This window comes from Anneissia japonica, unplaced genomic scaffold (genome assembly GCF_011630105.1).
Source record: "Anneissia japonica isolate Jap-2015-1 unplaced genomic scaffold, ASM1163010v1 scaffold4054_len1135799_cov195, whole genome shotgun sequence".
Classification (NCBI taxonomy): Eukaryota; Metazoa; Echinodermata; class Crinoidea; order Comatulida; family Comatulidae; genus Anneissia; species Anneissia japonica.
In genome coordinates, this window is record NW_022694605.1 from 747,676 (window position 1) to 763,344 (window position 15,669).

Sequence of the window (15,669 nt, forward strand, 5' to 3'; positions counted from 1 at the left end):
ATGCCATGGTTCATTTCAGCCTTTTTCATTGTGTTATGATGAAAACATGAAGCTGTTTTAAACGCCTCTTTAATATATATACGGCGGCTAGGTAGTCACGGACCAAGTCCACAGGCAATTTAGTACAATGATGCTGTGAGTTATGAGTTATTCTTCTACCTTTATATCATACCTTTACATTATCTATCCATGATTACATAAAGGACATAAATCATGTGGGTTGAAGATATATATTTATCATAAAATCTGGAAACCATTACAAATTTAATTACAATATTAAATAGCTCATTTAAAAAGATCAAATTTCCAATGAAACACAGATAAATCAATATGTTATTTTTAAAATAATTTTTTGACCTTTTTTTTTAAAACTGAAATCAACAACAAACAAGGCTCAAAAGGTAAGTGGTTACATAACTACTATATTTATAGGCCATGAAATACTTGCACCTAGTGTTTAAATCTATCTTGAGCCACTTCACAGCCTGTCAACAAAAAACTGCTTATTTTAATTCAGCTGTTTATACCTTGTAATATGCAACCCACCGCCTGCTGATATGAGCTGAAATATAAATATAATTTTATACTTATTTTTATTACACCAGCTGCTACCTTTAGCTCAACAAACTAATTCATATACTGTATTAAATTTAGTTTTTTTAAAGATTTTTAACATACAACAGATGGTATATCTATAATAATCTTAAAATATATCAAACATCTGTACCTTTGATGTAGTCAATTTTGATGCCATCCAAACCCTTCTGGAAATGCCAGGATAAGAATGCTTGGTGGTATGGATTCATATCAGTTTTCTTGGTTGGATCCTAATAAGAATTCAGAATATGAAAAAAATTAGCAAATTGTTGATTCTTGACCACACACTGTACTTACTTACGTAAGCTGGTCTGCTGATTCTACACTAGCTGTACCTCTAATATAGAAAGGTAGATTTTAGCCTGGATTTTGGAAATTACAGCAGATTTATAAGGTCCTGCATACAAAGATACATGTCACGATCAAGAAAACAGGGAGGTGCTCAGTGACCTGCACAGTTTAAGAACGTGTTTTAACGGCTGAATAAATGAGTAGTTTGCGTTCTTCCTACAAACTGTACCATGTACCGTGATTTTCAATTGACATTTAAAGTAGATTTGACTATTAATGGATTTACACTTTATAAGATGAGAATCTGCATGGGGTGAATAATACAGATTTGGACAAATTAGTGTACCATATCCCATAGTTCATTTAGATTAGGGGTGGGCATAAAAATTGGTCGGAAGGCCAAAGTGAATTTTCAATTTAACACAGAGGGTCGCACCCAAACTTTGACATTTCCAGTGTCCTTCCAAAAACCTCCAAGAACTGTGTTACACCACTATATTCCCAGTTTTAATATTACTTTTTACAGATGATCGGTGTCGGGCCATAAAAAACAAGACATTTTCTAGCCATTGTTGCTTGGTAAGCTGCACACATAGGGTTTTTAATTCATTTTCGCGGGCCACAATAAATCGCTGTCGGGCCGCACTTTGCCCACCTGTGACTTAGATAATACGGTATACAAATTATGCATTATTAATATCCTTTATGTACTTACAATTTCTGGACATTTGGACAAGAATGCTCCAAATGTAGCCTGTGCAATGAACTGCATCAGCTCAGTGTGTGGTATGTAACCAAAACTGCATTGTGGGTGATATCCTTTACCAACCTGGATGAATGAACATGCAATAGTACTACTACGCATCTGATTCAGTAATGAGTTCATAGTAGGTACATCAGGCATTCCCATCACACCATCTGTGATAATCACCATTCCTATGAACAGAGAATAACTTTTTTAAACACATTTGAGGATACACACTAGACGGACACCTTATGCGTGTGAACATTGTGGAAAAAAGTTTAAACAAAGTGGCAATTCAGCTTACAAACCTCTATCTATCATCGTATAAATATAATTTTTTTTTTTTTTGCAAAATACTACTTACCAGCACTAGTGTTCTCTGGTAGAAGCTGAAGAGCAAGAATCCCATACCAAATCATGTTGACCAGACCGATGTCTGGTGTGACCATGTCTGGCATGTTCTGCACGGTTCTCCGAGAACTTTCATGTCCATCATTGAAAGATTGATGTGCAGAAGGGTCTATGTTTGATGCTTCATTTGGATGCCATGTCTCACAAAAAATACCTACAGTAAAAGTTAGTTCAGTTAAATTGTTGGTAAGCTACATTTTCTACACCAAACACGAAGATTCTTAGGCTCTGCTCTTTGATTTTCAATGTAATAACATGTGGTTTGACATGTGCATTTTATTTTGCATAGTGTTGACCACTAGATGCAAACATTTTAGTTGTATGACACATGGTGTTAAAGCATGGCCCATGGACACAAGTGAAATACACAGCAAGTTTCAAACGACTGACCTTATGCTCAAGAATCTGAACTGTAACAGCAGAATTGACAAGCAGTTTGGCAGTTAAAATGGTTAATGGTGATGAAACTTTATAGCATATTACCATTTATTTAGTGAGTCAATCACGATTTATGAAAATTAGCTATATTCGAACTAAAAAAAAACTAAATTTTCAAAACCTGAAACTATTTTGTCTTCATATTCTTCCAATTTAATTTGAATATCTTCCAAAAAAGGGTCCAAGTTTTCCTCTGTCAGCAAACAACCTTGTACTAGAACCTGAAATTAGAAGACATTGTAAAAATCTATACTAAATAATAAAACAATCATTTTATTAACCCAGAGGCAACAAATCTAGTGTTGGTTGGTTGGTGTGGTAGTGCATTTTCATAACACAAACCTCACCAGCATTTGAAATTCGACCTGGACATACTACTGGACACATATTTGCCGCACACGGTGGCGCTCTGGGGATATTGCATTTAGATAAATGTTAGACTAATGTATAATGAAATGTTCCGAAAGTTTTTACTCACCTGTTGTGTACATAATGCGCATAAAGGTGTGTATGCTATTACTGTGATATAGATCTGAGGTTTCAACAAAAGTCTGCTACCTGGAACAGTGAACTAGACAATTAAAGAAAACAATACAATTAAATTAAAAGAAAGAAATATGAATTGGATATTAGTATGTCCATTATTCACATCATTACTTGAACCACAAAAATACAATTCATGGAGTGATTTATCATTTTCAGTTGCTGTTCAAAAACTAACTACCCTTCAATCTGTAAAAACAATCAATGCCTTCAAAACAGCATAGGAAAACTCAACCAATTTCAGCTTTCAGTGATTTTTTTTTTTTAAATTTGTATATGCTTCTCCAATACATCACCATGTGACCTCCATGAGGCCTTCAACTTGATGGTCAACCGAAAGAGCCGCTTTGCTATCAGGACAGCTTCTTTTTTTTATCTTTGAAATAAAGATAGGCACTATATAAAAGTCAATGTTGTCGTTGCTTCTGTCATAGTCACTTAATAATACTTACACTAAAATGTGACGGTCGAAAATGTTAATGTGGTCTTTTTTTTTTATTCAATAGTCTATGACTTTTAACCATTTTGAAATCTTCTTTAACACAAATTTACAAATTAAAATTTAACCAACAAATATTTTCAATAAACATGGCTCCATCATGTACATTGATTGTCAGAATAGCTCCTTTATAAACAATAATAATAATAATGGCTGACTTATAGAGACCTCTATGCGCTTAACATAAACATGAAAACCAAAACGGACCAAGAAAGTAATACTAAAATCAAACCCGAAGACTTTCTAATCCTACTCCTTTAGCTAAGCATGATTCACTGGTTCAATATAACCTAGATACGATTCACCTGCTATTACCGGTAAATTTTAAACTTTATTGTGTTCAAGAATGACAGTTAGTTGAGCTTACCGGTTGTATGAGTCCTTTTAAACAGTTAGTGAAACAACGAAAAATATCAATCAAACTCACTCGACCTGATAATATATCCTGAAAAATAGAGATGCAGTGCTAATAACGTCATGTATTTTATAGGGAAGAAAAGGGAAAAGAGAAAAATGAAAAGAATTTAATTGCATTGGAAAGAAAAGAATAATAATAATAATAATAATAATACATAATAATAATATTACATAATAATAATAGCAATATTATTATTATTACATAATAAATAATAATAATAATAATAATAATAATAACAGTAATTACATATTAATATTTCTATAGAAATTGCTAATATTGTAGTTCTAAGTTTATATTGTAATGACTGAATATTAGGTTTAATATTCACCTCAATCTGTATTATTTATATGATCACTATTTCACGACATCATTTAATTATACAATATATTTGCAGATGTTTATTTGACTTGCTAGATTAATCATTTTTAATATTTTAATCACGAAAAGTGAAGAAAAAATCTTCAGCATGAATAGAAAATTGTGTGAGAATATAGCGGGACTCTCGGAAAAAATTGTATATGCACTGCAGCGCTTATTCGAGCATTTAGAGTACCTGCATTTATACGTTTCATAAAACTGGAGGCGTTTCTGATTTTGGGAAAAAAAATTAACCACTGTTTGTTTATGACAATTTGTTTCTTGCTTTAATTAATATGTAATAAATAATAAACAACAGGGTAATACAATACAGAGGTCGTCTTGGAAATTTGATTAAAGAGGAAAATCATTATTATTTGTCTCTTTCTATGTGTATATGTTTTTCTCCAACCTGTTAGTGGAGGTTCTTATCTATCTCTGTTGGTTGAGAATTAAATAAATAAAAAAAATAAATAAAAAATAAAATACACTTGGTCATGGAGTATGCACAGGTAAGTTTGAAAATTATTATAGGCAATATTATATTCAATAAAATAATCCATAACATTTCCTTACAACAGTTGCCATTGATGGGCTGATGTCTAAAACAGTTACAATCCTGTACCGCCTTGCAAGAAAATGTACATGACTTGTAGGTAACAACTTGTAAGTCTTGTCCTCTGTCTCAACATTCTGACCTTTTGACTCCTTACCATCATTCTCATTAACATTGGCCCTCTTTGGAATTATTGATAAAACTTCCAATTCTTCTGCTGAATTTAACTACATTGAAAAAAAAAAGTAAAAAGAATTTAATCTAAGAATTTAAGAGACAATTATCTTATTATAATGGAACCATGTTACCAATTACATCCTATGAAAATAGTTGGAATAGATTTCCTTAATTAATAAAAATATGCAGTTCAACAAAAATCAATTTAAACCAGAAATATCTGCACAGTCACAATATTGCACTAAGTTAAAGATGTACTGTCCCAAAATAACAAAATAAAATATTTTGAAATTAACTAGCTTATTTTGAAGTAACATAAGAATTATTTAACATGAACATAGAAATTAGTGTATTCTTTAAAAATGTCCCCTTTATAGGGATGTCTTCTTAATAGGTATTAATAATAGGAGTTTCCTAATGGAGGGGTTCTACTATATTATCATATCTGCATATTAAAATCCCAAGTGAAATTCAAGTTGGCAGAGTACATAATATTAATATTTCTTTAAGAAATTATTTCTCTGTCAATTATGGTGAAAATATAATGATAATTCCTGATCCTCACCAGTTCATCCTCTGATTTAACTTTGATCTGTTTATTGAGATTTCCAAAGAACCACTTGGCCCGAATGTTGCGAGAAATGCGATATTCTTTTTTCATTAACAGGTACACTTCTTTAGCATCCATCTTGGTCTGTAAGAGATTCAGTATCGACTAACAACATGACAAATAAATTATAGTTCTATTATTGATAAATGTGGATATTTTATGCATTGATATTAAGTACAGACAAACCCATCTAAACCATATCAATGTTATTTTAATTTGGTGTTTAATATAATTTACAGTTTATGTATCAAATCATTCCTAATTTCTCTCTAAATATGCATGTTACGGACAATTCACAAATAAGACGAACATCATTTGAAAATGAAAAATTTGTATGTGTTGCGCGTACAGCACAGACCCCTGCTGGATCATAATTATCTATTTTAAGCGTTGTCTTACGTGAGAATACAGTATGTGTGATGAGTTTTGAATTATCAATCCCAAAAACTTCACACCACACATTAATCTCGTATTAACAGTCCTATACCTAAATTATATTATTCCTCATCATAATATCTTAAGTAAATGTTCAGCATTTACGTTTATTAAATATTTGTGATCTTCAAGGTGGGCTAGACCTACATGTAGGCTAGCTGGGTTTGATTGGCCGAGTCATCAGGGCCGTCGGAACTGCACTGGCTTTGGCCGGACCACTTTTTCTCAATACTATTACAGGGTTTTAGTGGTCTTTAGCAGCTTTGGTCTCTACTTTGAATCCTTATAATTAAAGACCTGCTTTTAAAGTAGTCTCTAAATATTTCTATTTAGAGGTAAATTATTAGAAATGATATAGTTAATGTAAGATTGTTAGAATGGATGTAGGGCCTTCAGTTACTGTAAGATTGTTAATGTTAAACTACTGTATTTGCCAGTAGTCCTGTGCTCGTTCTACCTAACCATTACAATATTACTAACATCACTGTCCATTCAACATAGAGCTCTGATACACAAAACATCATCTTGAGTATACCACCATCATCATCATATATTTTTTTTAAATGCATTAAAATCATTATAGGCCTATATTTTAATTTATTTATTGAATGAAGGAAACATTTTTTAGTTGGGTCTGCCAAAACCATGATATTATGCATTACGGTTGAATTTTTCTTCCAAGTGTTTTAGAATGGATTACTGCAAGCCACACAAGAAGTAGTCTTGCGCTCCATTTAATTCGAAAAAATACAATTTCAATGTCCTACTAAAACTAATGGCATTCAATACACTGTACACAGAACGTCGGCTATTGATGTACATTTTGATGTCTGTAGTGCGTAAAAAGACTAAAAACAATACATTTCAAAGTAGTAGAAATTTTCAGTTTGGTCTTCCAAAACTAAGGTGGTCTTTCGGTATCTAATAGAATCCCTATAATTAAGAATTAAAAGGCACTCAACAGGGGTTGATTTACAGTATAAAACTTGATAAAGCATGCAAATATCATCATGAATTTGCGGGAGATGGTTTATTTGGGGTGATTCGTGCTTGCTTGCGGGCCAGAATGTGGTAGTCCTTCCTGCCAGTTTCCAGGAGACTCCATTCTAAGACTCTACTGGAGACTTGGAACTCATGAGTACTAGATGTGGTCTGTAGATTTCTCTATTTAGATGGAAATTAAAAAATAATACATCAAATGTTTTAAAATGGTTGTACAGTAACTGCATGTTCTTTATTTATTCTTGATTAAAAATTTCTAGGTAGCCAGACATCAACTTGTCTTTCCATTAAAATATTACTAATATTGCCACTAACATTATCGTCATTCAATATACAAAACGCTACACACAAAACAGTGCATTGGCTAATATATACCTTAAGTCATATTTAAATTAAATATTTAAGATTGATTTTGAAAATGTTTAAAGGTATAATATAACATAACAAAAACTATTATAAAATTTTGGCAAAGGTATAATTGCCAAGCCGGCTACTTCCTATTAAATTTTAAACCCTTAAATTAAAAGTGAAAACATTAATTTTTTTGAAATTATGCATGTGCTATTTCCCGGCTGATGAGCCATTTTTTTAAACATGGTGAAAAAAAAATGTGTTGCACCCCTCCAACCACCCATGCCCACTCTTATTTAAATGGCCGGACCACTTGCAAAATGCTTCCGACGGCTATGGTCCCTGCTGACTTTTATTTACTATAATTTAGTCTAGCCTAAGGCTCTAAAAATAGATTGAAACATATAAGACAAAATGTGTTCCATATATAGCAGCCAAAGAAAAAGTGGTTCGCAGCCTAGGCTTTAAGTGCCCTCCTACTAACTATTACTACTACTACACTAGGCTACAGTACTGGCTTCAAACTGACTCAGACCATACTGACTCTGACCATACCAACTCGGCCATTCACCAACTTGGCCCACGAACCAACTCGGCCCTTGTCAACTTGGCCCTTAACTATGCCTATGTACACCAGCGCGGCCCTTGCCAACTCGGCTCTTAACCAGCTCGGCCCTCAACCAGCTCGGCCCTTAACCAGCTCGGCCCTTAACCAGCTCGGCCCATAATAGACTCAGCCAATACACCGACTAAGTTCTTGCCAACTTGGCCCTAAACCGACTTGGTCCATACACCAACTCAGCCCTTAACCAATGTTTATATTTAAAAACTGCATATAACAGACTTCTCAAGTTGATACAGAAATTTTGCCTAATTACGGATGTACGGGCATAGACAAAAACACGGAAATTTATCATATATAAATAAATAGGTCTAAAGTCTAGAACAAATGCCATTTTTCCAAGGATCTTTGGTTACATTGTCTCTAGAAAACTCATACTCATCAGATTACTGATAATTTATTGTGAAGAAAGTGTCTCCCGTAAATCTTCAACCTGTACTGTTAGTTTGAAATTCCACAGCTGTTAATCTGTACATGTAATTTAAGCAGCATATATTTTGCACTCAAGACAAATTATTAGGTAGTACGGAAACTTTGTATTTACCGTACTACGGATATTTGAAAACTCTGTTAATATTGAAATGTATTTTACTAACTTCAGAAGTCTGATATACAGTAATTGTGTTTTTTAAAGCGACAAAATGATATACGGTATGTAAGATTATTAAATATATCACATAACAAATATACCAAAAGCAAAAATTTCTTTAAAATATTAAACCAAAAAAAAAAAAAACAATTTAACAAAGACAAAAAATACATGCCTTCATACTGCTTTTCTTTATTTTTTGAGTAATTTATGTAAAATAAAACATTAATACATAAATATTACAATATATCAAAGCAATAAATTATTAATGATTGAAAATTTAAAATAATTAAAAAAACAACTAGGGGCCTACAGTATGCAGCAGTATGGGCCGAGTTGGTGCTTGGGTCGCGATTGATAAGGGGCCGAGTTGGAAGGGTCGAGTTGAATACGTTTTCCAGAAGACAAGGGTGGTCTTGTTTTGGAATGCACTTCCTAGTGAAGTAGTATTTATGTTTATCTATTAATACTTTTAAATCAAGCTCAATGAGGCATGGTCCAACTATCTACTGAAGTTTGCACCATACACAGTGACTTTTTTTACATTGATCCCGCAACACGCACCAAATATGTGAGAGGACCCAACCTCTTAATTACACATCCTTTTACATACTTACTTAACCCACCTTTATTGTTTTTAACTCCAACATGTTGACCTACGTCAAATTCTCTCAAGTGCTCTACCTTACTGGCAGTGACCACTTGTTTCTTATGGCTCAAAGCCTAGGGTTAATAACGTAAACCTAATACTCTGGGAGCATGCCTAAACAACATATTATAGGTGATTGCCCGTCACAGTTTGCAGTGTGGCTCTATATGACAACAGAAATTTAACAATTCTAACATTCAAAGGGACCTTCTGTCCTTCCCCTGTAAACTTTCAATCAAGTACTTCTTTAGTGCTTTCTTACAAATTTGAACGCTCCTCTCAGCAGCACCATTAGATGTTGGATGATATGAAGCATCAAACCATCTTCAACCTGTTTTGACCACCCGTTCTTTACATATTGTAGAACTGTACATAACGTACTATCCACTATGTCATCTGAGGAAATGGGTAATTCGTCTGTTACCGAGAATTAATTTACAGCTAATTCAGTAGCAAGATATTCTGGATCATTCAAAGGCAACCTGGACAGCATGTCCGCATTGGCATTTTCGTTTGATTTTCAAAATTATATATTGTAAGTATGGGCCATAAAGAAATAGTGCCCATCATTTTAGTCAGGCTGCCGCTATGGATAGAATACCCTTCTTTGGTCCAAAAATTTTTCACCAAAGCCTGATTATCTGTAATCAGTTCAAACTTGGGCCCCCACAAATACTTGTTAAATTTAGTTATGCCAAGAATGATCGCTAGGGCTTCTCGCTCTATCTGAGAATAATTTCCCTCCGCATTTGTAAGTGTGCAAAAGACGAATGCCACTGGGTGTTCTCTACTATCCTTAATCACTGCACCCAATCCCACTGGGGAAGCGTCGCAAGCTAAGGTCAGCCGCGCTTTGGGGTTGTAATGGATTAACACATTATCACTAGTGAGGTCATTATTAAGTACCTTACATGCCTCCTTACAGGGTTCATTCCAGTTCCATTTAACACCATCTATCAAGAGATTATACAATGGCACACACTTGTTGGCCATATGGCTAATGAACCTACAATAATATGTGATTAACCCAAGAAATGATCTCAACTCATTTACATTCTTTGGTTCTGGGGCATTTCTAATAGCCTTTACTTTATCTTCGGTGGCATTAATCCTTTAGCAAATAACATGACCCAGATAAAACAAAGATAACTTACACACACACTTGTCACAATTAGCCTTAATGTTATGCTGGGCCAGTCTACCCAACACTTCATCTAACATTTACATGTGGCTACCAACACCGGGACTGCTGATAAGGATGTCATCTAAGTAGCAACATACACCATCTAACTCGTTTAACACTTGGTCCGTCACATTCTGAAAAGCCCTGGGGCTGTTGATACCCCAAAAGGTAATCTTTGGTATTTCCACAAACCCTTTTCAGTATTAACTGTTAGAGTGTTTTGGAACAGTCAATTCCAACTGTAGATACGCTAACTTTAAGTCTGTCTTACTAAATATTCTCTCCCCCACCCCCACCCATGATAATCGTGAGAAAATATATTCTGCAGTAGGTAATGGGTATGTGTCTTGTTCAACTACCTTATTTACAGTTTGTTTATAATCACCACAAAGTCGAACTAATTTGTCAGCTTTATTCACAACAACTACGGTTGATGCACATGGACTGTAATACCTTAATAATAATCTTTCTAACCGTTGTAATTTATCATGAACCTTATCAACCTGAGCATAAGGAATACGGCGTGCTTTAATAAAGACAGGTTCTACACCCTCTTTAACTCTGATATCAGCTTAGAAACCCTTAATTTTATCTTTCGGTGATGGTGGAGTAAACACAGGCTTAAATTTATCAATAACATGGATATCAGAAATAGATCTAGGCTCGGGTACACCTACAGCAAATATTTGTGTCTAGTTAATTTTGATTTTATGCAACCAGTGATTAAACGGGCCCACGGTTGAACTCAGATCGTATTTTGCTTGTTTTTTGCTTGTCGTGTTGGAATTGATTAATTGCTAGCCTAGGCCTAGCCGCCCTACATGACGTAGGTGGCCTAACACACCGACATTCATTGTACAGTACAGGTAGGACAGGCTGAATACAGTAGGTTGTGCTGAATAGGCAATGCCAATGGAAAACAATAGAAATGCCAATGTAAAGAATGAAACAGGGCACAAGTTAACCCTTTGAAGTCGCGGTCCGTATAATACATGGACCAACTTACTGTCGCAGGAAGCCCGCTCCGTATTATATACGGACTGATTTTAGTGCTGCTGCCCTCTATTTAATGAGTACTTTAGGGGATTTCCCTATTGTTGCTGCAACTGGACGTGCAGAAGCATTCAAAATGGCCAAAACAGCAATCATTCAACGTCATGTACTTACCCTTAATTTAGCGGATGATGACAGTGGGGCTTAATGGGCCTCAGTGACCTTGGCAAAAGTCACTTGGGACTTCAAAGGGTTAAGGCTAGCAGTACAGTACCTTCTAGGCATATTAACAGTAGTTGTAGTAAGCCTTACAGATTGACAGTGAGAAAACCTTGTATAATTCAGTGTATTTATTTTAGACAGGGAACCATCCAGAGTACATACAAATAAAAGTTATGAAAAAAAGAAACCTTAGGAAAATAAAATGAAAAGATTCGTAAGCAATGTAATACCTAAATTATTTTTGTTAGTAACCAATTTATTGTTTTATAACTATACAGTGATCCTAAATTCCTGCACGGAATACTCTACACAAATTTAAACTATACAGTAACACCCTGAACAGCAGACGAAAATTGAACTTTGAAATCACGTTTTCTTGAACTAAGATATTATTTAGATTTTTATTTGTTTATGTTTAATACTAGTGGTACTGTACTAGAGTTTCCATTATGTCGGATATTGGTCCTCAATAAATCTGTTTTTGTTACCTTGATCTGTTTCCAATTTTCGTTACTTTTTTTGCTATCGTCTATTCATTTCATTCTTCAGCAGAGTACTGTACATTAAAGGTGTACACCATCTGCTCCCATCCCGACTGAGCGCTGATTCCTCGACCCCAACAAGCTATAATATAATCCTGCTCAGAAAAAATGCCCACGACAATGACTTGCGACATGTTTAGGCACCACGCGATGCGTGACATCATGCACTTCAATTAGTGTCATTAACCCAGTTCAGCCAAGCGTGTTTTTGTCAACAAAGGCCTTAAGAAAATATTCATATAAAATGCTTTTTGATTGGTTGAGACGTTTCATCAGGTCAATCAGGTCACTCAGGGGTCGAAGTAGTACACCATTTTGATTTTTTCCAAAATCGGTCAACTTTATCAATTTCATTAAAATTTGTTGTTTTTTCCAGAGAATTGCGAGTAATAAAGTTCAATTTTTTAATAACAAAGATTAGTTTAGGTATATATATCTGAAAGTTTATTTGCCAAATATGAATATAATATGAGGCGTACAAATATTTTTTTTTGGCACCGCAAAACCGACGATCAGCTGTTGATCGGCCATCGTGTACACGAGGTAAACCATAACGATCTTAACGAAAGTGCTGCATATACCGTAAACGGCAATATTTTTCATGTAAATAAAATAAATATGAGTTCAAAAAGTAAACTAAATGATACTTAAAGTATTAAAATATACTTTTAGCTAATGATTATCTAAAAAAATAGTTAAATATTAAGGATTGAAGAGGATATTAAAGATAGGATGATTTCGAGAGAATTGTGAGACGATGTCAGTTTTTGTTGCAAGAGAATGACGTCATGCGTAACGGCCAATAAAATTCGTCATTTGAAGTCTGGCGGGGGGAGAGATTATCAGGTCCTGGTAATATTTTTATTTTTCATTTGTGTAACTTAATTTTACATAAATTAATTATTATTCCCAGCCCCGAAACCTAGACTCAGAAATACCGGGATGGTTTCCAGGGGGGGCAATTCCCGTCACAAATCGCGCCAACATTTTGTCAGACACTGCAATTACTCTGAGAATGCAAGCACAATAAGACTTTTTTTTATTTATTTATTTTTTTAATTAATTTTTTTTTTCCCCCGAATTTCAGAATTGTGGGTCAAAGGTCATCTGAAAAATTTATAAATTTTCTGGTTGTTGTGTATTAAGGCTACATGACCAATGCAACTTGCAGTAAAAATTTACAATCAAAATGTACACTATTTTTTAGCATTTACAAAAATTAACAGAAATATATGGCCAAAAGTGATAGAAATATTATTGTTAACATGCAACTTGCTATTTACGTGCTCATAAACTTTGAATGTTTATAAAACCGTAACCAGTGGCTCAATTTTCCTAACTAAAATAAATTTTTTTATGATACTGAGAATAAGCAGTTTTTTTGTGCTATTTTTTGTTCTTTTTTATATTCAAATTTGTATTTATCATGTGGTACCTAACATGTTTATATTTGCCTACTCTCTCTAACCCCTAATTTGGATATTTTATAAATGACATTCTAACCATTTCTCCATAGGGGGCCTACACCTGTTTATACAAATTGTTTCAAATGTTATGACGATTAATACAGCCATTTCCACCAAAGGAAAAAATGTAGTGCTACATACAATTACCTAGACCTAGGCCTACACCTGTGTACTCTGTCTAAGCCTAGCCCTAGCTAGGGTCTAGGCCTACCCTTCCCTAGGCCTAGCCTCCATATTCTGGCCTACTAGGCCTAGGCTAGGGCCTAGGTCTAAGCCCTAAGCTAGGCCTAGGTCCTAGGAGGCCCTAGGCCTAGGGGCCTATATTATTATTATTATTTTTATCAGGCCCTATTATTATTATTATTATTATTTTATCTAGTCCTAGGTCAAGCTTATGTCTAAAATTAATTATACAAAGATATATACATATACTTACATACCTTTTAGAATCTAATTCTGATCGTCCATAATTTCAAAAATATAATTACTTATGCCTAAGCTAGGGAAATCCAAGCTAGGCCTAGCCCTCAAAGCTATTACTCAAGTCCTCCTCTCGAACCTGCCCTGACCACGAACACAACACAACACCACACAACCACACACTTTTTTCTGAACATGGTATGGTACGCAGTTGATGTCTTCAGCGTGAGCATACCACTAATGCTGCGTTCATTAGAGCTTGTAAAATACAAGTTGTAAACTCGAGTAGAATTTTCTTCCTCGATTTGTACATGTAGTGTGGAAAATGGTGGATGTTACACAAACGAGCAGATTTATTTATTGCAATTTGTTTAAGTAATATTATTTCAGATAAAAAAAGTGGGTTTTTTTGTAGGTTTTATTTGCAACCTATATGATTTGCACTGTATTATGTATAACGTTCTGAATGCACTTTATGGAGTCCTAATTCAAGCTTTTTACATCCCGAGTAGGAAAAAAAATGCCATTTTAGCGTTCGACAAATAAATGTACTCTTCTCGTGTTCTCGCATGTTAGGCCTACAAGTTGTGAGATCAGTTTTCACAAGTTCTAATGAACGCAGCATAACACCCCGGGATGGGGCTACTGTATAGGCCTACATAGATATTGTTGCATGGTCCCGAGAAACAATAGCGTAGGACACAGGCGCACATATTCCTGCCATTCTCTGATTGGTCAGTTGTTAAGTTTGAATGAAACACTCCAACAATTTCTGCTTTGAAGGTGTGTGGGTGTGTGTGTGTGTGTGTTTTTTTTTTTTTTTTTTTTTTTTTGTGTGTTCAAAATATGTCAAAAACGTCTGCACAGATCTATAGTGAAAGTTACAAGGATGAAGCATTATATTTTGGTGACGACCCAGAGTAGGGTGTGGATATGAGGACCATTTAAAGGAAAACGTCGTAGACCAAATATTTCAAAAACAAATCAACTGATCAGAAGGTGAAAGTTTAACCAAGTTACAAGGATGACAAGTGTTGGAGACAATCCGAATTCGGGTGTGAATTTGACGATTATTTAAAGTGCTAAGGTCCCAGACCTCACCCATATCTCTTTAAAAAAAATCAATGTATTTAATGACACTTTCCAGAATAGTTTGTATGAATTTGTTGATATGTACTAACTTTATATTGGGGGGGGGGGACTGATTAAGAATATTTTTAATGTATCTATATCCAAACATGTGACGCTAAAAACCAATACCCTGTATTTCATATTAATTTGACTATTTGCATAATATTTCCATCTTAAGACCAATACTTGGTTGTATTTTTGCCAACTATAAAAGTAAAATGTTCAAGTGTATTTAACCTACGATGGCCCACAAAGGACACACTGCAAAGAAAAAGAAATGCTGCAAACAAAAAAGAAACGCTGCAAACAAAAAAGAAATCATGGAAACAGAAAAGAAACGCTGCAAACAAAAAAAGAAATGATGCAAACAAAAAAGAAATGATGCAAACAAAAATAGAAATGATGCAAACAAAAATGGAAAC

General features: G+C 34.3%; 1 protein-coding gene across 1 annotated transcript; it reads right to left on the bottom strand.

The window, feature by feature from the left end:
• Positions 1-384: 384 nt before the first annotated feature.
• Positions 385-14,304, bottom strand: LOC117101105 (KICSTOR complex protein SZT2-like). The gene is made up of 10 exons (XM_033240985.1): positions 14,137-14,304; positions 5,598-5,726; positions 4,876-5,082; positions 3,892-3,969; positions 2,961-3,053; positions 2,604-2,703; positions 1,998-2,198; positions 1,604-1,824; positions 728-827; positions 385-562 (listed from the first exon to the last, which is right to left on the bottom strand). The coding sequence occupies exons 2-10, from the start codon at positions 5,718-5,720 to the stop codon at positions 522-524; spliced, it is 1,164 nt and encodes a 387-aa protein (XP_033096876.1). The 5' UTR covers positions 5,721-5,726; positions 14,137-14,304; the 3' UTR covers positions 385-521.
• Positions 14,305-15,669: the final 1,365 nt, after the last annotated feature.

Bases quoted from the DNA above. Each gene is read 5' to 3' on its own strand.
- LOC117101105 (XM_033240985.1), bottom strand. From the start codon at position 5,720: ATGGATGCTAAAGAAGTGTACCTGTTAATGAAAAAAGAATATCGCATT. The intron at 3,970-4,875 runs GTAAGGAAATGT...TCTATTTTTCAG, and splicing joins GCCCATCAATGGCAACTGTT to GATATATTATCAGGTCGAGT. The intron at 1,825-1,997 runs GTAAGTAGTATT...CTCTGTTCATAG, and splicing joins ACCAGAGAACACTAGTGCTG to GAATGGTGATTATCACAGAT.